Here is a 23,564-nt window from a genome sequence, read left to right as displayed (position 1 = left end):
AACTTATTGGAAGAAATTGAAATTTTACGCAGTCTGGACCAAATTCCACTACATACATTAAACTAGCAAACCACGTTGAAACATGCGGTTCTACTGAATAACTACATGTTTCTAAAATAATGTGTCACAAGGTCAGGCCTGATTCTCTGAACTCCCATTCGTTTAGCAATTGTGTCGCGTTAATCATCTTTCCATATGAACATTATTTCGTCTAATAAAGTGTGCTCGGCTTGATCATGTTGATTTTTCATTTGGCTTCTAGTCTCACTACACTTATATTACAGAATTTTTATGATAGTTTTTATATTTTTACGTTTTTATATAATCACCTCAGCCCATACATATAATCCTGCATATATGACGACTAACTAGGCACAGTTTATCTTACCATTATTTTTATCACGACTTTTATTGTATACTTCTGTCTTCATTCATTTGGCCTGCCTACTATTGCCTTGTTGCCTATTAAGGGACATATTTTCATTATTCTTATCTACTCCCATTGGTTTAGTTGTCTAACTTCTTAACCATATTTCCATATGATTCATTACTCCTCTGTAAGATGTATGGCGCACAGCCTTATCTCTTGGTGTGTTATTTCGATGCTCACATTACTTCACCCACATTTTAGATCTGTGATGGGTTTTTTATATACACTCCTGGAAATTGAAATAAGAACACCGTGAATTCATTGTCCCAGGAAGGGGAAATTTTATTGACACATTCCTGGGGTCAGATACATCACATGATCACACTGACAGAACCACAGGCACATAGACACAGGCAACAGAGCATGTACAATGTCGGCACTAGTACAGTGTATATCCACCTTTCGCAGCAATGCAGGCTGCTATTCTCCCATGGAGACGATCGTAGAGATGCCGGATGTAGTCCTGTGGAACGGCTTGCCATGCCATTTCCACCTGGCGCCTCAGTTGGACCAGCGTTCGTGCTGGACGTGCAGACTGCGTGAGACGACGCTTCATCCAGTCCCAAACATGCTCAATGGGGGACAGATCCGGAGATCTTTCTGGCCAGGGTAGTTGACTTACACCTTCTAGAGCACGCTGGGTGGCACGGGATACATGCGGACGTGCATTGTCCTGTTGGAACAGCAAGTTCCCTTGCCGGTCTAGGAATGGTAGAACGATGGGTTTGATGACGGTTTGGATGTACCGTGCACTATTCAGTGTCCCCTCGACGATCACCAGAGGTGTACGGCCAGTGTAGGAGATCGCTCCCCACACCATGATGCCGGGTGTTGGCCCTGTGTGCCTCGGTCGTATGCAATCCTGATTGTGGCGCTCACCTGCACGGCGCCAAACACGCATACGACCATCATTGGCACCAAGGCAGGAGCGACTCTCATCGCTGAAGACGACACGTCTCCATTCGTCCCTCCATTCACGCCTGTCGCGACACCACTGGAGGCGGGCTGCACGATGTTGGGGCGTGAGCGGAAGAAGGCCTAACGGTGTGCGGGACCGTAGCCCAGCTTCATGGAGACGGTTGCGAATGGTCCTCGCCGATACCCCAGGAGCAACAGTGTCCCTAATTTGCCGGGAAAAGGCGGTGCGGTCCCCTACGGCACTGCGTACGGTCTTGGCGTGCATCCGTGCGTCGCTGCTGTCCGGTCCCTGGTCGACGGGCACGTGCATCTTCCGCCGACCACTGGCGACAACATCGATGTACTGTGGAGACCTCACGCCCCACGTGTTGAGCAATTCGGCGGTACGTCCACCCGGCCTTCCGCATGCCCACTATACGCCCTCGCTCAAAGTCCGTCAACTGCACATACGGTTCACGTCCACGCTGTCGCGGCATGCTACCAGTGTTAAAGACTGCGATGGAGCTCCGTATGCCACGGCAAACTGGCTGACACTGACGGCGGCGGTGCACATATGCCGCGCAGCTAGCGCCATTCGACGGCCAACACCGCGGTTCCTGGTGTGTCCGCTGTGCCGTGCGTGTGATCATTGCTTGTACAGCCCTCTCGCAGTGTCCGGAGCAAGTATGGTGGGTCTGACACACCGGTGTCAATGTGTTCTTTTTTCCATTTCCAGGAGTGTATTTTAGTTTTGTCACTCAAGCCCATAATGTATCACACGTGACGATTTACTTAGTGTGGTTAAATATTAACATTAATATTTATCACTGTTGTACCTATTTGTTCATTTTACCTATGTACATTGTCTTGTTGCCTGAAAACTGCACGTGCTTGAGAGCTACTTGGTCTATCGGCGTACCATAGCTTGTTCATATTCTAAAACATCCTTAAATGAAATATTGTAAGCGTTCGGACTAGTCACTCTTAGATTTTCTATATCATCGCTTATAACATCACTTTACTTGGTTGAACACCGTTGGCGCCCGCGCCGCAACGCGTTTCCAGAACTCTGGCGTGGCCCTCTACATTGTAGTGGTTAGCATTCGCGGCTCAGCGGCTGACACTGTGAGTACTGTGTTTGTTCTACTCTTCTGTTTACTTCGTTCCACCCGCCCGGATGTTACATTTTAGGTCAGTTTCATTACTGGGTGCCCCTTTTCTCTTTTTTCTAGTTCCGCCGAAACGCAGTAACTGAAACCCTTGTACTGACTAGCCCAACCGCTCGTTATGTATTACCAAATACTATATGTAGGTCTCCTTGTTTGGGCAGTCTGCTCGTTTGGTTTTTACACATATTTCGCATTAAATTTCCTCTTTCCTCTCCTTTGTATAGTACAATTTCACAGACCTGAAGACGGGATTATAGAGAGACCCGCTTTAGTTGTACTAATATTTATTTCGAGATTCTAAAATAAATATTAGTACAACTGAAACGGATCTTTCTAAATTACCTACTATTTAAATGGGCACATGACCATCGGCACTGGACGTTGGCGCAGTGGCATAGAGCTGAAAGGTCCGAAGAATTCCGATATCTTCTTCATCATGCCGATGGTATGGCGCGGAACTGTCGTCTTGTAGGGGAACAGCTCCTTGACACCTGTACTGCGCAACGGAGACAACCTGGCGTCGGTTCTATTATGCTCTGGGGCACATTCACTTGGATATCCAGGGGTCCAATGGAGCTCGTGCAACGCACGACGACCAAGGAGCGTCATACATCCCTTCGCGACGATCATGTTTCCCAACGGCTGTGGCATTTTTCAAGAAGATAATGCGCCTTGTTACAAGGCCAGGACTGCGATGGAGTGGTTCGAGGAACAGTGACGAGTTCCAATTCATGTACTGGTCTCCTAAATCGCCAGATCTGAACCCGATCTAACACATCTGGGATGCGATTGAACATGGCGTCGGAAATCATCCCCCCTCTCCGGAATTTACGGACATTAGGTGTCTTCCTGTGAGCAGATGTGGTGCCAACTCCCTCCAGCGACCTACCGCGCCATCACTGCTTTCATGCCACGACACGTCGCCGCTGTTATCCGTGCCGGAGGTGGATATACGGGCTACTAGGTAGGTGTTCATAGCCGGCCGTTGTGGCCGAGCGGTTCCAGATGCTTCAGTCCGGAACTGCGCTGCTGCTACGGTCGCAGGTTCGAATCCTGCCTCGGGCATGGATGTGTGTGATGTCCTTAGGTTAGTTAGGTTTAAGTAGTTCTACGTTCTTGGGGACTGATGCCCTCAGATGTTAAGACCCATAGTGCTCAGAACCATTTGAACCATTTGTAGGTGGTCATAACGTTCGGCTGGGCAGAAGTGCAGACTACAGCGTCGCTTCTAGACGACACTATTAATCGCTGACAACACAAGACCGAGAAAACTTACATTCTCTATCAGTCTTTTCCTTTCGACGTGGTGGATTTATCAGATTCTATCATTTAAGGCGGCAAGTAGCCAAGATTAGGACACCTCATGTACACAAAAATTGGTGAGACAGCAGATATCCAATGCATTTAAAGATGCGTTCCAAAGAACGTAACACGTATGTACAGCACAAATGAAAGTGCAACTGATTACGCTCATGGGAATCATTAGAAGAAACGCGACGTTGCATCGAGAGACTCTGTTGGGTTAATTTAGCGAACCAGTATTCGGAGACGAGTGTACAGTAATTCTGCACCTTTCATCATATTACACACATACACGGTCCGATCAAAAATATCAGGATACCTCTATGTAAGGCGAAATTGACCAATAGATTTCAGGAGAAGTGGATCAGCCAGCATAAACAGATGCGGAGAGTACTGTGTTGTTAGAACAGAAGCAGTTATGTTGTTAGTACAAAAGCAGTAACAGCAAAATAGATCGGTCAGAAGACCTCAGTAACTTTAAACGTGCGTAAGTCACTGAAAGTAACTCGAGTACAAATCCATAAGCGACATTTCATCCATCCTAAAGCTGCCAAAGTCAGCTGTTGGTGACGTGACTGTGGAGTGGGAACGCGAAGGAACGACCATAGCTAAGACAAAATGGTTCAAATGGCTCTGAGCACTATGGGACTTAACATCTGAGGTCATCAGTCCCCCAGAACTGAGAACGAGTTCCAAAGTATTACCAGCAGTCTAACTAGCACAATGACTGTGCGTACGGAGTTAAAAAGATCTCTATACAATGGTCGAGCAGTTACTCACACCACACATTTCTGTCGTCAATGCTAAATAACGCTTATGATGGTGTAAAGAGCGGCGCCATTGCACAATAAACAGATATTTGGGAGTTATGAATCAAGCTATGCCCTAATGCAATCCGACGGAAGGGTTTGGGTTTGGCGAACACCTGGAGAACGTTACTTACCATCCTGTGCAGTGTCAGCAATGAAGTATATAGGTGGAGTTACGGTCTGGGTGTGTTTCTTGTGTGTAGCGTGTGGTCCCTTATTACGCTTATCCGGGAGGATATGGTCACATTTTTTAGCATTGTGTACTGCGTGCGGTAGAGGAATAGTTCGCAAACGATGATTATATCAGCGCCTGTACCCTGTCACAAAGCAGCAGCTTGGATGTAATGGTTTGTGGACACAACATTCCTGAAATGGGCTGGCCTGCTCAGAGTCATGACCTAAAACCGTTGATCACCTTTGGGATAAGTCAGATCATCGACTACGATCCAGACCCCAGCGTCCAATATCACTACTTGCTCAGTAAGAGTGGCCTGCCATTCCTGCACAAACATTCACACACTCGATTGAAAATATCTCCAGCAGAGATCAAGCCGTAATAAAATCGAGGCTTGGACACGCCCCAAATTAATATCCACTAATATGTGTCCGCATACTTTTGATCAGATAGCGTAGCAGCGCGTACCAAGCTGTAATGACAGCCGTTTTTCCCGCGAATGGAATATGACACAAATTTAACATTACTGTAACAAAGTGCCCTCCGCCAAGCACTACATCGTGACATGGGGAGAGCTCCGTTTTCTTACATTTCATCTCCTTCGATTGCTTCTTTGTCTTTTGATTGCCTTTCTGAAGCTGTTATTGTGTTAAATTCGGCAACGCTACTGCGGCTGTTTATTGCGACCAGGAAACGCCGTGAGCCGCGCGGGGTAGGCGTGCGGTCTGGGGCGTCTTGTCACAGTTCGCTCGGCTCCCCCCGTCGGAGATTCGAGTCCTCCCTCGGGCGTGGGTGTATGTGCTGTGTATTACGTAAGTCAGTTTAAGTTTTTTTAATCAGTGTGTAAGCCTCGAGACCGATGACTTCAGCAGTTTGATCCCAGAGAACCTTACCACAAATTAAAAAAAAAGACAAGTAAATCATTTTGTGCTGAATTCGTGTTAAAGGAACGAAGAGTTGAACAGAAAAGATCATCATACAAGGGAAAAAAAGGAGGTAAATGACCAAGTACAGGAAGCGAGGCACATCACGAATAAGCAGTATGAATAATCTCTCACGAACTACGGAGGAAGAACAACTAAACTTCGAGCGGAATGGTGCAGTTTGTGGAAGTCAGATGAATGGTCGTCGTGACACTCAGAAACGAGTAACGTGACTGACAATAATGGTCATATTTAAATCCAACCACGAGCATAGGTTGTCTAGAAAGTTCGAAGAACGTAAATCTACCATTACTTTGGCTGCGAAGTCAACGTGGAATCAATAACCACGGTTTGAGGGGCCTGGTAAAAGATATAAATCTGGTTAGCTGGGAAATTGCGTCGCCTGTCTTGGCAGCAGATAAATTACAGGTGTTACAGAACTAAAAATACTACCCCAGCTACGGAGAAAACGGCGTGTTTTGCATCAGATGCCCTACAAGGCTGATCTCCAGATCAGCTGCTGCGATCACTCGTTATTCCAACAAATTTTTGTCCGCAATCCATATAGAACAGGTAGCAACTCAGTGTATCAAACCGAGGTACAAAGAAATAATAAAAAGCAAGTCGCAGAAGAAAGAATAACTGCCAACTGAATTTAGTTTCGACATAAAGAATGTCTTCACAGCGACCATAAAACACACAGGCACACATAAAAGCCACTTCTGAATGCTTCGGCAGCTTTCTCCTAACTGCTGACACAGATTTCCACTGTGTGACGGGACAAAGGACACACACAGCACCAGCCACACGACACTCTGGCGTAACACATTGGTGAGGGCTGTTTCAAGTTCTGCCGACGAGGAATCGATCGTCCCAAATTTGCGACGCTCTGAATAAAAGAGTAATAAAAAAAAAAAAAAGCGGAAGAGAAGCCGAAGCTTGGTTCGAACTTCGCAGTATTTCCAGCACCCGCGATCTGCTGGAAGGAGAAAAGGTTAGTTTTAAGGTCTCGTCTGCCTCGAGGTTTATTACATACGGACAAGGGTCTGGGAACTAATGCGCAATTATTCCGAAGCGATTTAGGGAAACCAGCGAATATCTTAATGTAGATAGTTGGGTGGGGATTTGAGCTCCACTCCCGCCTGAACGAGAGCCTTCCGTCTCAGTCTCGTTGGCATTACTTGCTGCAATTTTGCTGGAAGTGTTATGCCCATGTCTTCCTGCGAATTGAGCTGACCAACTACAGTATTATTAATTAAGCACCATAACCATGAAGCGATTTGCAATTTTTCACAAATTTATTGACACAGACGGGAGCTAAGTACCAGTGAGAATTCTAATCTTAGTATGCCATGAGCTTCCTGATAGTGTGATTGACTCGTAACGGTATAATCTCAAACAGGCAAAATTGTAAACATGCTGCATTATCAAGGCCCGTGCACAAATCAAACTGAGTCGTGACCGAGAGGTTCTAGGTGCTTCAGTCTGGAACCGCGCGACCGCTACGGTCGCAGGTTCGAATCATGCCTCAGGCACGGATGTGCGTGATGTCCTTAGGTTAGTCAGGTTTCAGTAGTTCTAAGTTCTAGGGGACTGATGACCTCAGATGTTAAGTCCCATAGTGCTCAGAGTCATTCGAATCATTTTGTTATATATACGCTTACAGTCTACTAGAATTTCTGCCCACATATCTCTCAATCGTTATCCGTTGAATCCGAATTATTTAATACACGAAGACCTTTAGAACCAGGAAGAGAGTATTCTAAGTACGAACAATCTTTCTTATTTATAGGTCGTACCACTGAACACAAGAACTTAACATACAATTAAAACGTACACAGGTCTCCTCCACTTGAAGGACGTTTCTTTATAGCCCTACTTTACTTCGTTAGCGGGCTTTGGTCAGAGGTCGATGCCGTTTATCACGTCTAAGGTATCGAAGGAAACAAATTACTATTTAGCTTTTCTTCAATACGGTGACATTTAGCAGACGGCGTAGTGTTAACCTTTCGGCCTGGCATTACTTCACTAGCCGGCTGGTCCACAATGACATGTTGCTCAAAATAAAAGATTACACGTCCAGCCTAAAAGGGCATACGTCAACCAAACGCAACAATATCCTCCAAGTATGTCAGTAATAAATCAGTCTACTTACTGAAATCTAAGACATCTCAATATCTTAGGCAAGAGACGTACAATGGAATGAAAAGGGGAATTTTACAGTGAGGAAGAATAGTCGGCTGCACGGTTTGAGGCGCCATGTCACGGATTGTGTGGCCTCTCCCGCCGGACGTTAGGGTCCTCCGTCGGGCATGGGTGTGTGTGTTGTCCTTAGCATAAGTTAAAGTTGCGTTAAGTCTAGGGATCGATGACCTCGGCAGTTTGGTCCTTTAGGAATTCTCTCTCTCTCTCTCTCTCTCTCTCTCTCTCTCTCTCTCTCTCTCTCTCTCTCTCTCTCTCACACACACACACACACACACACACACACACAAGAATAGTCAGTTTACACATTATCAGAAGGTTTCCTCAGATGTAGACTACGGACTGATGGAAAATACCGATTACACATTACACGATGCTCATACATTATATCTTAGTTTTAACTTGTGTATTCGGGAATCTTTGCAAACAGAAATGATTTAACAGAAAAAATGTACAACTGCGCACCGGTGCCCAATTCACTTCGGACCGGAACAAAAAATATCGAAGATATTTTCTCGAAAAAAAGATTTTCTCAATACGTCAGCGTGGATTCAGAAACAAACAATCGCGTGATTAAACATGGCTTCCACTTTCCACACCCGATGTCTTTGAAAATAATAGTAGGTATAGGTTAAAATCAAGCCTATTCCAAGATTTTCGAATAGATTTCTTAAAGTACAACAAAGTAGATTGATAAAGATCTGTCCTTACAATGTGTCTTCAGTCTAACAGAACTCATTACGTTACGCAGGCTAGTGAATGTTCAACAGAATGACAAAACTCCTGCATCCTGTCAACTTTTTTTAAATACGTAAGAGGGCAGTAAGAAATGGAATGAATACACGAAACAAAGAAATAGACGGCGAATGGACAACTTGAACTGTTGCGTAGCTTTTGTGGTACACCTGTAAAAGAAACACAATGCGACCAATTTTGCAGTACTGTTCTAGAGTTTGCAGTCTTTATCGAGCAAACAAGATAACAGATGCCAAACGAAGAAACACAGGCGTTGGTAAGGTCGTGATACAAGAAACAGTGCCCCAAAATTCGCCCCCTTCGCAATTTGACACCTGTTCAATGACGGTGTGATTCCTTACAACGAGACACCGCTACTTTAAGTATTCTGTGCACAATAGCTGGAAGCAAGATGCCATATGATTACTCTGAATGTGTAACGGACCTTCGTCATCTGTTTGTAGAATATGCATAAGCTTTTCCTTCGCCGTACACTAATAAGTGCATGTTTGCAATGCGAGACTACTTGTCGTATTCAGAATATACTATGAACAATGGAGATAAGAAACCTACTACATTATTGCAAAAGTAGAGTACGTAATCCAAAACGGAGATTAGTATAATACCGACCAGTACGCCTCTTATCATATGTAATGATCTTGGAGAGTACCATAGGCAGCACATACGTGATACCACTGGAGTACCGCGGCGTCTCATATTGTTGTCCTGCGGATCATAATCTAATGGGAACGGCTGTTCTACCACAATCCTAAAAGTTAAGTACATTCTGATCCTGAGGTATCAGATGAGTTTCCTGTTTCTGGTGGTGTCCATCAGGGAGATGCTGTTTTACACCTCCTATTTACCATAATCATGGGACCCTGCTGTATTCTGGTGATGTTTTACGGGCTAATGAAGACAAGAACGACCTCTGACGGTGAGTTCAAGAATGGAAGAAGCGCCTTGAACATTTCGGACTATATAAACTGAATATCTGTCAATAGATGCACATATACGGACACAAATACACTACAAATCTGCAAAACACAAACATCTTCAAGTACTTTGGCTCAAAAATCGCTGTCGGCGGCTCGCTCATTCCTGAAATCCCAAACCGTGTTAACAATGTATGGATTAAACGGCGGACAATGTCTGGTGTGCTTCATGTAAAAAGATCCCAGGGCCGATTCAAGTAAAAATTTTCACCCTGCAATCCGCGCAGTTGTCTTGTACGTCGCAGAATGTCAACCCACAGCAAAGGAAGCTGAGTAACGATTTCCTGTAATGGAAACGAAAATGCTTCGGTGGACATCTAGCCTGACACTTCATCACTATGTGACCAATCTAGAAATGCACTGGCGGCATGGAGTTGAGAATGAGGGAAAGCCGTCTACGTTGGTATGGTTCAAATGGCTCTGAGCACTATGGGACTTAGACCTTAGAACTTAGACCTACTCAAAAATAACTAATCTAAGGACATCACACAACATCCAGTCATCACGAGGCAGAGAAAATCCCTGACCCCGCCGGGAATCGAACCCGGGAACTCGGGCGTGGGAAGCGAGAACGCTACCGCACGACCACGAGCTGCGGACTACGTTGGTATGGAAATGAACTTCGAAAAGACCAAGATACAATAGCGAAACGCTAGTTTTAGATAAAAAAGACGATGGTAAACGACCTATTGAGACTAGTTTTTTGTGGTGGGTCATTTCGTAACAACTGTATGTAACTTCCAGTAGTTTACAAGAAGAAGGCCTTATGAGAGACCAAGGCAACATAGATACCCTCCATATAGACCTCAAGATTGCGGGCCTTCAAACTGACCAAGCACAGATCGCCCTGGAGGCACAGAGCCGAAAGAACTGACCCAGTTGTATTGCACGACAAACAATCAGGAAGAAGACGAAGTTACCAAAACGAAGCTGTCTCAAGTATTAACCCATTGTCAAAAAGATCCGTAAATGTACACAGAATGAACCTGTCGACAGCGCAGTGGAGAAAGGCACCCGTTTGGCAGCTCGAAGACGGATGAATGTTGGCAACACGTGATGCAGGTGGCGGCCTTGTGGAAGGGGGGAGGACGCGGAAAGGACGCCTGTTTTGCATTGGTCACTATGTCGGACGCCGCGCTCGTTACGTAACGCGGGACTTATAAATGCGGCCATCCTACGCGATGGGCGCACCAGCTACAGCTAATAGTGCGTTATGTCAACAGCGGCATCGGCTGTTGAGCAGCTGGCTACTGATCAAGTCAACACTGGCGCCAGTATATCTGCGCAAGCAGACGGCTTCAATGGCGCCGTCGCAGCCATTATACTTGCAAAATGTCTTCCATCCCAGGCTTGGGTGTTTGCACTCTCGTGCAGCAATGCGATAGTCGCCCGGAGGGATTACGCAGATGTCCTTCAATCCGAAAGGGAGCACGACTTCGCTCGTAACTGCACTGCCGGTGAAAGCGGCACATCTACGGCAGCATTTTTTTTTTTTTAATTTACTGAGGTAACTATCATGAAATGGGATAAAATTATACAAATACACAGGGTGAGGAAAAACTTATCTCATAATAAGGTAACAGCGAATGTAAAATCCAGCAATATTTTCCGCATAACCATACATCGGAAACGCACTACAGCCATCAAAGGCAGCCAATCAGTGACGAGGGAAGCCAGTTCGTCCCAGGAATTTTTGAGAGGGCGCACAGTCATTTTTGCTATTTATCAACCTTGTAGCGATGTTCGAATCCGAAACTTCAAGCATCTGCGGTAAAAAACGTGATTTGAAGAAAATGTGTGTACAAACTTTAATTTCTGTTTTCCTTTCCACTATTGTCTTAGTTCACACCATTAAACTATTCACCTCCAGTTCGTTAAAGAATGGAACTCCTAAGTATAAAACAGCTTCAAACGTCTGGTTCTCTTACATTTGAGTTGACGTATTAAAGATCTGACGTTAAAGCGTGTAAGTGGGAAAAAGTTAGTATGTGCTCTCATTCTGAAACAGGGGATGAATTTCGTCTGGATAATTTGATCTTCGTTTTAAGCAAAGGCTAGTTTGTCACCCAACTAAATGATCATGACGTCATATCATCTTGAACTGTGTGTCGGACAGTAATATAATTAAATAAATTAAAACGTGATGCCTAGTGCTGATGTTCTACTGCACTAACAGCGAAAATGTAGTAAGCGAGAAAAAGTTTCTGAATGGTTTGACATCGTATATACAGTTTGTTGGAAGTAGGTAAGTGCCATCATTCTCATATACTGGAGTAATTTGCGCGCCATGAGCTACTGCTTCGAAGCTTTGTAACATACGGAGGAGTACACCCCTCGCCCCCAAAAAACCGGAATGACCTTGCCGTAGGCGGAGCTTGTGTAGTACGCATTTCTTCCGCTAGGAGCGTAGTATATGACACAACTCACTGCCTGTTCAGTGTCACCTGTGTTGTCGACCTGGCTTGTTTTGTCAATCTGCAGTGATTGCTTTTGCTAGCCCTCTTCTTGTTTCGTTTTTTATGATGGCAACTTTAAGTGAACAACCTGCAGCTGTGAAATATTGTTTTCTACTCGGTAAAAATGCTGCTGAAACTCTTCTAATATGGCAAACAGCTTACCAAGGTGACGCTAAGGGGACAACTCAAGTGTACGAATGGTTTGCGCGATTTATAAGTGGCGACATGTCGATTGACGACGAACCTCGCTCTGGACATCTATCAACTGCCCGAATTGACGAAAATTCATTCATGATTGGTTCCCCCAAGCCAGACCGTCACTCAAACTTATTACTTGGAAATTATAAGAAGACTGCGCGAACAGTGTTCGACAAAAAAAGACCCTTTTTGTGGCAGACAGGAGATTTCTTCCACCAGGACAATGCACCTGCACACACAGCCAACTCTTATTATTTATGACTAAAAATAGGATGGTTCCGCTCCCCCACGCAGCTTACTCGCCTGGTCCAGGCGACTTTTCCTTATTTCCACACATGAAAAGGGCCATAAAAGGCTACCGATTTCATAACACTGAAGAAGACAAAAAAAAACCGAGAGAGGAGCTGAAAGTAATTTCTAATGATGACTACAAAACACGTTTCGAATTGTGGAAGCATCAGTGGGACAAATGTGTTAGTTGTAATGGAAATGCCGGATGGCTAGGGCCTCCCGTCGGGTAGACCGTTCTCCTGGTGCAAGTTTTTCGAATTAACGCTACTTCGGCGACTTGCGTGTCGATGGGGATGAAATGCCGATGATAAGGACAACACAAAACACAGTCCCTGAGCGGAGAAAATCTCCGACCCACCCGGGAATCGAACCCGGGCCGTTAGGTATGACAGTCCGTCGCGCTGACCACTCAGCTACCAGGGGCGGACATTAGATGTACTGGGAGAGTATTTTGAAGAGGATAAAGTTGTTTTGTAAACAGTTTGAAAATATATAGTTTTTGAAAAATAATTCAGTTTTTTTAGGGTATCTCCTCGTAAGATTGTACCTCTTGCTGAGTTACGTTATGACAGTATTTTAAATTCGGTTAGTAATTATACGAAATAATGTAAATAAAAAAATTAAGGTTTTTGCCCTTGGAAGCCGATAGATATATAACCTGCATCTGGGATCGTGGCTTGGGTTAGTCGTCCGCAATAATATAGATTTACTGACCTACTGTACTTGTTAAAACGAAATTTTTTTCATTTCATTTTCATGCTCCCTTGCTGTTGTCCCAAAAATTAAAAACGTAAGATTTCATTGAAGACAACGTTACAGGTTACATAACCACCTGATGCCTACCTTACTACCATGCTGTTGGTGCAGTACGGCATATTATCATCACTAATTAATGGCGTTATGGTACTTCGTAGTTGATCCTACCCTGTTCTGATCCTATCATCAGATTTTCATCCCTGGACACTCTGATAGCTATAAAATTGGGAAAGTAACAAAAACGAAAGAAGTATTATGTTTTCAGCAAATGATGAACCTTCAATTCATTTTTCTTAACTAAACTATGCAGTAAAATAATTGCGGTGAGCTGTCTATAGAATGCTTATGAATGGCAGATGGTGGAAACTTAAGTTCTGAAAGAACTTGGTTTGGACAATAAATCAGGAACAATAATTCAACAGACTGATTTGAGCAAAGTCATTTAGGTGAAGGATTACGGGCAGCTGAGAAAGTAAGACTGGAATAAGAGAGGCTTCTACATCCTCTCTTAAACGACGTTCAACAGAAAAATATTAGCGAGTGACGAAATGGACCAAGTGGAGAATGTGTAGATAAGGCCAAATTAGGATGTCCAACTTTCGCAGCTCACCCTGCACTGCTTCCACATTCTCTTGACACACGAGCTAAACAGATTAATCAATTTAATATGAAGCAGAATCGTCAGGTATGAAGATATTGTTCGCGTACCACAGTTCATAACAACATCAGGTCCACACACAGATAACTTCTGGCAAATCAGGGGAAAATAAAGCAGGTACAAAAAATTAAATTCTTGGAGTAATGAATAGCCCATCATAACGAGAAAGGAGCCTCCAAGTCAAGGATGACCAAGGCGAAAATGATCTACGATTTTACCAAAGATGTTTATAACAAACGATTAGTGTCAGTCGTAACATTAAACACTACTTATTGTGCCGTCATTAACCCGGAAGTCCCATATGCAGCAGCATACCTTTAAGTGAATCAGAAACAATTGTAACAACGACAAGAAGCAAAAGAAAGCAAGAGTCTCCGAAACATAATAGACACAAACATGAAAAAAATTCACACGTTGAAATTATTACAGACACCAATGAGAAATGGAGGATTTGTAGGTCCCCAGACAAGAATGGTATCACAAAGGCTGTCCCGTCGAAACAATTTCCATATTTTTCCTTTCTAATAAAGAACCACAAAAAATGGCTCTATGCACTATGGGACTTAACATCTGAGGTCATCAGTCCTCTAGACTTCGAACCATAGCTTCAGCTCTTTAGATTCCAGAGAGGGGGACAAATAAGTGAAAACGTATTCCACTTCAGCCTCAAATAATTTGACAGCGAAACTGGTGTATATATATACTGATATATATCGTATTATATTTCGTATACCTAAGAAGTATCTAACTTGGAAAGGCGAAAAAGTACTGCTATTGTGGAGGTATCTGTACGAACGCAACTAATGCGCTCTGGAAGCAATACTCTGGTACCCTAAACCCTGTTTTTGGGCAAGGATATTCTCTTAACAAACAAACGCAAGAACATCAAGAGAGGAAAGGGTTTTGCTAAATATTTTGCACGGATTAAGCTGCTCTACGAAACTGAAAAATGGGCAACATGGGACTTGAAATAAATACTTAAAACAACTAAATGTAAAAGACAAAGATAATACCCACATGAAATAAACTTGGCATGAAAAATCTGTAACGAACATTTCTCAAGGATTAATACTGGGTGTAAGGAAAGGGACAGACGCAAGGACTATTTCTTCGATGACGTGAAGGGACAGTAAGATGCAGAAACTACCAATGAGTGAAAATTGATACCACTGACAAAAATGTAAAGCTTGACCTGCAGAATATGATGAGCAAGAAATCTCTGTCGTGTGTTACGTGCATTAATAACACATAACGATCTGTTAATTTTCTGCATATCTATATCTACAGACACTCCACAACGCAACGTAAGGTGCTTGGCGGAGGGTACTCTGTACCGTTACCTGTCATTTCCTTTCTTGTTCCGTTCTCAAATATAGAAAGGGAAAAACGACTCTCTGTATGGTTCCATACGAGCCCTAATTTCACGTATCTTATCTTCGTGCTCCTGAGGCGCAATGTATGTTGGCGGCAGAAGAATCGTTCGGCAGTTTCAAATGCTGTTTCCGTAATTTTCTCGACAGTGTTTCTCGAAAATAACGTTGCCTTTGCTCCAGGGATTCCAATTTGAATTCCCGAAGCATCTCCGTAACACTTGTGTGTTGTTCGAACCTATCGGTAACAAATCTATAATCCTTTCATCATAAGAATAAACCTGATGTAAACAAACACAAGCGCGACGATTGGTCAGAAACCGTAGCATAAGTACACTGGTGTCGTTACGCCCGGAGCAGCCTTTACGTATTAGATATCTTATTACTAAGTTACGTCAAATGAAACTTTAAGATGTTCAGATGTATTAACAGCCATCAACATTCTTCTTAATCACGCTTTAGCTACGTAGTTTTTATTTCAAAAATCGCGTAGTCACAGCTCCTGCAGCCTTGTGCTGATTGTCACGCTGTTAATGCGCAGTATGAAAATGTTTGGGCTGCTTTCTCTTCCATAGTGAAACACGCGCATGGAACACGGTTAAAAAGCGCCAAGAAATAGGCTGTCCTTAACGTTTTTCATACATTTTCAAAGATAATCGGCTTTCAGTTTTCCCAGCGTTGTATACACTACCAAACAACCCCAGATTGAACGTAGAGTGCAGTCGGTAGAGTAATGGAATGCGAACCAAAAGCGGTTATTCGTGCATTGGCTCAAATCTGCCGAGTATCACTTTTTTTTTCGTTCAATATGAAATGTCAACATCCCGTAATTATAAAATTCATCATCATTTTGTATAAAAATGCACGTCTTCTTGCTCCTAATCAAATATTGGACACGAAATTCCTGTTTCCATTTCAAATACAAATTCTTAATCGTCGAATTTTTATGAAAGACTGTTCATAAAAGTGGTTTAAATTAAGAAAACAAAACAATTTAATTTTACGGCAAAAAATGAAAACTCAAATCCTCTTTATTTGTACTATGTCCTTCGTTTTGTACCATAGAATATCATAGGAACATGAAAAACAATAATTCTCACAGCATCAAGCACATCATACAAATGCTGCAGTTTTACATTTGCTAGTTATCAACGTAGCAGATGACACTTCCAGAACTGAAATGTATTTCCACATTCGGATAAAGAAGGAACTATGAGATTGTAAGACGACTGACTACGTAATACCTTCAGTGGCTTCAAAATTTAACTATACGGTGAAATCCTTCAACACTCTTACGTTAAACACAGCTTATGCAGAAAAATTACCCTGTGGTTAAATAAAGTAAGTTTCATCATTCTTGGTTCAGATGGCTCTGAGAACTATGGGACTTAACATCTGAGGTCATCAGTCCCCTAGAACTTAGAACTACTTAAACCCATCTAACCTAAGGACATCACACACATCCATGCCCGAGGCAGAATTCGAACCTGCGATCGTAGCGGTCGCGCGGTTCCAGACTGGGGCGCCTAGCACCGCTCGGCCACTTCGGCCGCTCATCATTCTTGGTTTTAATTACAATAGCACGTTAGCTAAAAACGATAACGTGTTGTGGCTTTCGCCTAGTCATCTAAGGAGCGTATTGTGGGAGATTTGCAGTGTATTATATTTCATTCTGCTTAAAAATTAAATGACATTCGATACTGTATTGTTCCTCTGCTCTTCACTTTTTACGTGTGAACTGCAGCTGGCCACGTCACTGCCAGCTAGCTGTACCAACTGACCGGCCAGTGCTGTCCAAGTTAAAATGCGCCGGTAAAGCTGTTCTCCCGTATTATCGCTAAGTCGATGATCGCGTAATGCACAGCACAAAACGTACCTTTATTATCGTACTTGACAGTACTAGAGCAGCTTGGCTGCAATCCCGCGTGAAATGGAAATCCAGTGAGGTTCCAGAAAACTTGGAAGAATACATAGTGCAATGTTAACATCAGGTTTATTCTTATGATGAACGGCTTATAGTAGCTCGCCTCTGAACTGCATCGATGTCTTCCTTCAATACGGCCTGGTCCTAATCCCAAACACTCCAGCAGTACTCAAGAACAGGTCGCACCTGCGTCGTATATGCGGTCCCCTTTACAGGTCAATCATTCCTTCCTAAATTTCTTCCAATAAACTGAAGTCGACCATTCGCCTTCTCTACCGCAGTTCCCACATGTTCGTTCCACGTCACATCGTTTTGCAACGTTACGGCCAGGTATTTATGCGACAAGGCACTCTAAAGCAGGACTCTAGTGATACTGTATCCGAACAATACAGGTTTGATCTTCCTACTCATCCGCATACAAGTTATATTCGACAAATTTCTTACATTTTGTTTTCTGCATTAGGACTTATCATAAAAATCAAGGGCCTTGTCCTGTATCATCTGCTCTACTTCCCCCACTGAGCACCGTAACAAAATGCTGAGTGTCATCAGCCTTTTCCACATAATTTATATATTGTAACTCAAGTATAATTACTCACCTATATTTTACCTTATGTACGTGAACATTTACCACTAACACAAGCATAAACGATAGAAACATTCACAAGACTGACAAGTACTCACCTTTATTCTTAGAAGGATGTCAGTAGTACCGCATCCTTACTTAACACTTACCTTTAATAGAGGATAATACGTACATTTAGTCAGGATTTAAAATCAGTTCCATACAGGAGTAGAGCTAATAACTAGAGTACATTCTAATTGTCGTACTTCCTCTCTTGACTTTCTTTATCTTCTTTCTCCTGAATTATATTCTCGAAGACGTTACATCCTTGAAATTTTATTGACACCAATGTACAATATTTAATATTATTATATGAAATGAAAAAGATGAAAGTGAACTTCATCCTGCGACACACAAGTGAAGCCAAAAATGGCTCATGCCAACGAATTTCCTTGCAAAACATGGAAGAACACCACGATATGTTAAGTGAGGGCAGGAATGCCCAAGTGATGACACCACAAGATTTATTAAGATGGAATAGATCTCAGTTTTGCTGGTGACATAATGGCTACGAAATATTCTTGGGGAAGAAAATTGAAAGATGGAACACGAGGTAATTATGGGGGTCACTGTGTACTCAGTAGACTACGCAACAGACTATGACATTCAATTTTGGTAAAGACATGTCTAAGAACGGACTGTACGATGGCAACTGCAATTAATATTAACTTCATTCGTATCATCCACGTAAGTTGTAAAACGAGACATACACAAACGACGATGAAAGAGCCCTAAGTTTTGGCTTTAAGTCTAGCTGCAGAAAAACAGCGAAATCTTTAAAAAGCTGTGCAACGTTGATTTCGATTTATATTTCAAATTGCCTGGGTAACTATAAATAACACACATTATAAGACCTGTGGTTTGAGCAATATGGTCAAAAGGCACATAACATTAGAATATCTAGTTTCCAAAAACAGTAGATGGAACATTATGCACAACACATAAAAGCAAAATAATTTTTTCTGGAAAAAGAATAACACGTAAGCTTATATCAATCAGTGTCCATTGTAGCATTTAAATCTACTGCGTGAGTTCATTATAAAGCTCACTGTATCAGTAAATCTGAAGCCTTGACTACATTATTAAAGTTCACTCCCATCACTATGTATAGATTTTACCTCTATGACCTTATCAACTACACGGGAGCTGCGATAAGAAACTACAAAAACACAATTTGAAGTAACAAAAAGTATTTTTGTTCCAGTTGCAACGACTGCAAACATGGTATAACCAGACCTATTGCTTCTGGTACCACAATTCTACTAGCTGCTTAAAATAGACAATAATAAAAATGAATTGATGCTGCTGAGCGATAAACGCAAGTATCTCAAACGAACTGTAAATCTTTAACCGCTCATATGAAAGTCACACGCTGACAGGAATCGCGAACCTGTTATAAAGTGGGAATAAAACATTCACGAACAGAAAAGAAATGAGCATAGGCAGCTTGAGAAAATAAAGATACAGCGAAGCAAGACAATGGACATTATGACATTTATTTTTATATCTGTAATTCAATAACAAGATAACAGCAAACTACATTTCGAAATTATAACTTTACGAGACAGGAACATAACTGCAGATACGGCACCGTTCCTTTCAGTGATTTACTGCAGCAATTTCGTTAAATCTTAATGTTTAATTATACTATGTACTCACATCATAATCGGGGTGAAGAACTCAGATCGCCTGATGTCGAACGTAGTACGCTTCGTGCTGCACTTTTTAAAGGCGATCGGCCCAACAGTCACAGCATGCGAGACCGTTACAGCTAATTGTTGCAAACACATTTTGCGTTCATTACACGAACAAATCTACTGGTAATATTAGAGTATTCGTCTGAGAACAATCACTTTAGTGAATACGTATGCTAATTTGACTTCTAATTCAGTTTTGAATTGTGGGAAGTTCGAAAGGCAAAGAACAACAATTACCAACACCAATATGGCTGCTTTATTCTTTGACTCGAAGAATTCCAAGCAGCCTTAGAAGACCCTTATTACATTCTGTTACCGTAAACAGACTGTTGCAAAAGCTTTGTATAAAATAAATAAATTACTATGTTGGAAACATAAATACATCCCCTAATTACGTTGCAGCACATATTACCGGCGTAACATTTCACACCAAAGATAATAATCAACTTTGCAAGCAGATAACAATAATTTGAGTTTAGTTGCTTTCTGCCAACGTTGAAAGGGGAAATGACAGAGGCGTATGGTTCTTACGGAAAAGTGATGAAAAGACCGAGGGTAAAAAAAAAAATTACAAGAATTTTTTTTTACAGTAAATACCATGTTTAATAAGAATATAAGGAAAATGTTGGCTTTCCGGCAATATGCTACGAACTCTGACCATTACACCCAGAGAAAGAAAGAGTAATAAGATTGCAGTTTTAACATTTTATCGTACTTCGTACAGCTCTTAAGAATTCTTTCACGTTGTGGAATATGCATGCTTTACGTTGTCAATGGATATTTTCGTCTTTCTCTGGGATTACTGTGAATTTATAACGTGGACCAGTGCAGTCATCTCAACAAATCGTCATTTCTTAACGACAGAAACACAGTCTCCAGTAATTTCCTTTACATCATCCGGAGTAAGAACTCTATATTCAAGTATTGTAATGCTACTTTGGTTTCATAACATCAGTTTCTGGTTCTCAACTTCAATTTGTCGTTTCACAAACTGACAGGTGATGAATTGCATGTCTTTCTTTTAAAGGTTGGGTTAGCAGTAATGGAAGTCATGTTCCGGAAATTCGACTGATGTAAAGGAATTAGGCTGGAAACGATGTTGCTGAATATTAATGAAATTAAGATTGTCACGTACCTTACCGCCGTTTGACGTCACGATGTTTAAGAAATGACAAACAACTACTCATGCGCTGAAGCAAACTGCGCTCAGCAAGGGTGCAATAGCCGAAAGCAGATTTTCCTGCGGTAACCCAAAGAAACGTGCGCAGGGCGCCGGTCGGGGTGGCGCACAGGCGCCAAGGTCAAGGTGGGAAGCAGAGACCCGCTCAGCTGGTGCGGGATGCCCGCCCAAGGTCACGCGGGGGATGTGGGTCACCCCACTCAGCGACTCGTTACTACACACCACGCCCCCTACTCACACTGAATCTCATCGGATAAGGGTAGCAAAGCTCCAATACAGTCTCCCATCCGGCCTCACGCCCTTATTTACGGAGGATGCTCATTAATGGCGCTCCGAGTACAAAAGCGCACACTGTCAAACGTGAAAAGTACCGGTACAAACTTCGTTATGAAAATTGAGCTATATTCAAACCGTAGTCAACAAGGTAAGAGGATAAGACACACCAATATTTCGCGAGTATTTAAATAATTCTAAAGATTTTGAAATGTAGGATATTACAGTTGACTGCAAGAATCGACTGATACTGATAAATTACTATTAATGTGGTAAAAATTACGAAGTTTCTCCTTGCAATGTTTGTGCTTTATCTACGATATGTGCACATGAAACGCGCTAAAATGTTCCTCGAAGACTTGTACTATCTAATTTCACAACGATGTTGTCACGTCCCAGCCTAACTTACACCTCGAGCTACACTACAGGTCCAGTCTGTCACACCACAACCAAGACATCAAGACAGGGGAGGTCGGGGGCTCTACGACATTCTAACCAAGTTATGGCTTAGTTCTGATGTTGGATCAGTGCTGCAAGTCCGTTCAACCCCTAAACCCAATTATGCCAGAATAATTTGGTTGTTTAAATTTATGTACAGATATCGTAAACTCAGAACCCATGAGAATTTTAAAGAGCAACCGCAACCTAATAAATTGCTAGGAGTTAAGATGGAAATACGGTAAGCATACGGCGGTCACAAAGCGTGAAAAGCACTTTAAACTACTGAGCAATTATCTTCGAGCATGCTATTTGCATGAAAATTACAAAACTGCATTACTCGAGTACAGGCTAAATTACACAGAAGCCAGCAGCATAAAAGCCTCAAGGGTAGCATATTCTATGTGTGCTACTGACCTGGTCCTGTCAGAGAAGAACTCGAACTTCGACTTCTTCTTGCCACCTCCATGTCCGGAGCTGCCGTGCCCGATGTGGGCGGGTGAGACGGACGTCTCACTGGAGGTCGGTGGCGACGAGGAGCCAGTGCTCGAAGAAAGCGACCCAGTCCTGCCCCGAAGTTCACCGTGGTGAACGGTGCCGATGTTCTGGGCGTCGCTGCCGGCGCCTCCTCTTACATTATTGTTGTTATTGTTGTTGAGATTTATGTTGCCGTGTAGATGGTGTCCGTTGGCAGAGGACGCCAGCGACGGGCGGGTGTTCTGGCGGTTGCGTCGCTTTTTCTTCTTCTCGAAGTCGTCTTGGCAGCCGGCGTTGTTTGGCAGGGGCGGGGACCAGTCAAGGTCCTTCTTCAAATGGCCGCGGCCGCAGAGGCAGCCGCACGCCTTGAATGCCAGATCGTATCCCTTCTTGGTCCACAGGTTCTGGTGGCGCTGTCTTTCCGACCAGGAACGCGCTCGGCCGCACGTCTTCAGGTACGTCAGCACCGTCTGCTCCCAAGCGTCAAAGCATTCGCGGTGCATGTACTGGCCCACTGTGCAGTGGTCATTGTTACAAGTGACCTTTACGCAGTCCCGCAAGTCTTCCAAATTGATGGAACTATCGTTGTTGTTGGTGGCGGTGGCCCTTAGACACTCGCCGGTGGGGACACAGCAACGCGTCACATTGGCGTCGTGGTTTTCAATGGTCTCTGGGTCGATGCCGTTCAGCCCCTGCAAGTCGCCGGCGCCACCTCCGGTCCCGCCGTGGTTGTTGTTCTTACGAGGGGCCATGCTCCAGCTATCACCTGCTTCTCCTCTCCTTATGGCTCTCAATTCTCCTGAAAGTTCCTTCCACCTCCTCGTCAGCCTTCCCACGGTGTCACAACGACGATCAATCGTCAGCTTAGAATCTCGTGAGATCAGCTGCTTCTACCCATTCACACTGCCGCAGCGAGGGTTCCAGTTTCACCTTCCTTGCCGACAGCGAAATGAAAACAGTCAGCATCCAGCGTGGAACATCACAGTCGCTTCCTCTCGCTTTCGCTTCTACAAGCCGACTGTGCGTGAGTACAGCGACGCGAGCGCCGTTTCGCCGGCTGGCCGCTAGAGGCGCGGAGGGGGCCTGCGCGCCGACGCGCGTTGCCATTGGCTGGCACGGAAGGTGGGGAGGTGCATCATAACAACCGGTCACGTGCTTAGCCTAGAGAGAAAATAGCCGCCCGTTTTCCCTTTCTACTCGCCAGAGAGCGAAGCGGACGCCGTAGTACTATTACGTTCGCTCTCTGCGCAAGCCGTTTAGCCTTTGCGTAACTTGGCGACGCAAGCCGGTGACCGCGCCATGCTACGTTGCATTTCCGACGCAATGCGAGACGACAGCGACTGCCACGGTGAGACGAAATGCGGTACTTTATTTGTGCACGCTGTTTATGCCCCCCTTTGTCCCACGTGTGACACGCAAAGCTCTAAGTTGAACTGCACATGACAGAAATGGCAACTTTGTGGACGTATCTAACCCCATTCATAAAATTGGTACAGTCATCAACACACTGCCGAAGAAGAAGTTCCAGACAAACGAAGGTCACACTTGAAATGTAGAATGTGGAGACGGGGATTGTAATCATAT

At 43.5% G+C, this 23,564-nt stretch overlaps 1 protein-coding gene across 1 annotated transcript in view; it reads right to left on the bottom strand.

The window, feature by feature from the left end:
* Nucleotides 1–23,003, bottom strand: part of LOC126278678 (headcase protein-like) — a 692,507-nt gene extending 669,504 nt beyond the window's left edge. Inside the window, exon 1 of the mRNA XM_049978925.1 lies at nt 21,921–23,003. Within this exon, the coding sequence (XP_049834882.1) occupies nt 21,921–22,732 (812 nt within the window). The 5' untranslated portion in view covers nt 22,733–23,003. The remainder of the gene's footprint in view (nt 1–21,920) is intronic.
* Nucleotides 23,004–23,564: the final 561 nt, after the last annotated feature.

This window comes from Schistocerca gregaria, chromosome 1 (genome assembly GCF_023897955.1).
Source record: "Schistocerca gregaria isolate iqSchGreg1 chromosome 1, iqSchGreg1.2, whole genome shotgun sequence".
In the NCBI taxonomy this organism is placed as follows: Eukaryota; Metazoa; Arthropoda; class Insecta; order Orthoptera; family Acrididae; genus Schistocerca; species Schistocerca gregaria.
Note: the sequence above shows the minus strand (reverse complement) of the source record. Positions and strands in the feature narration are given on the sequence as shown.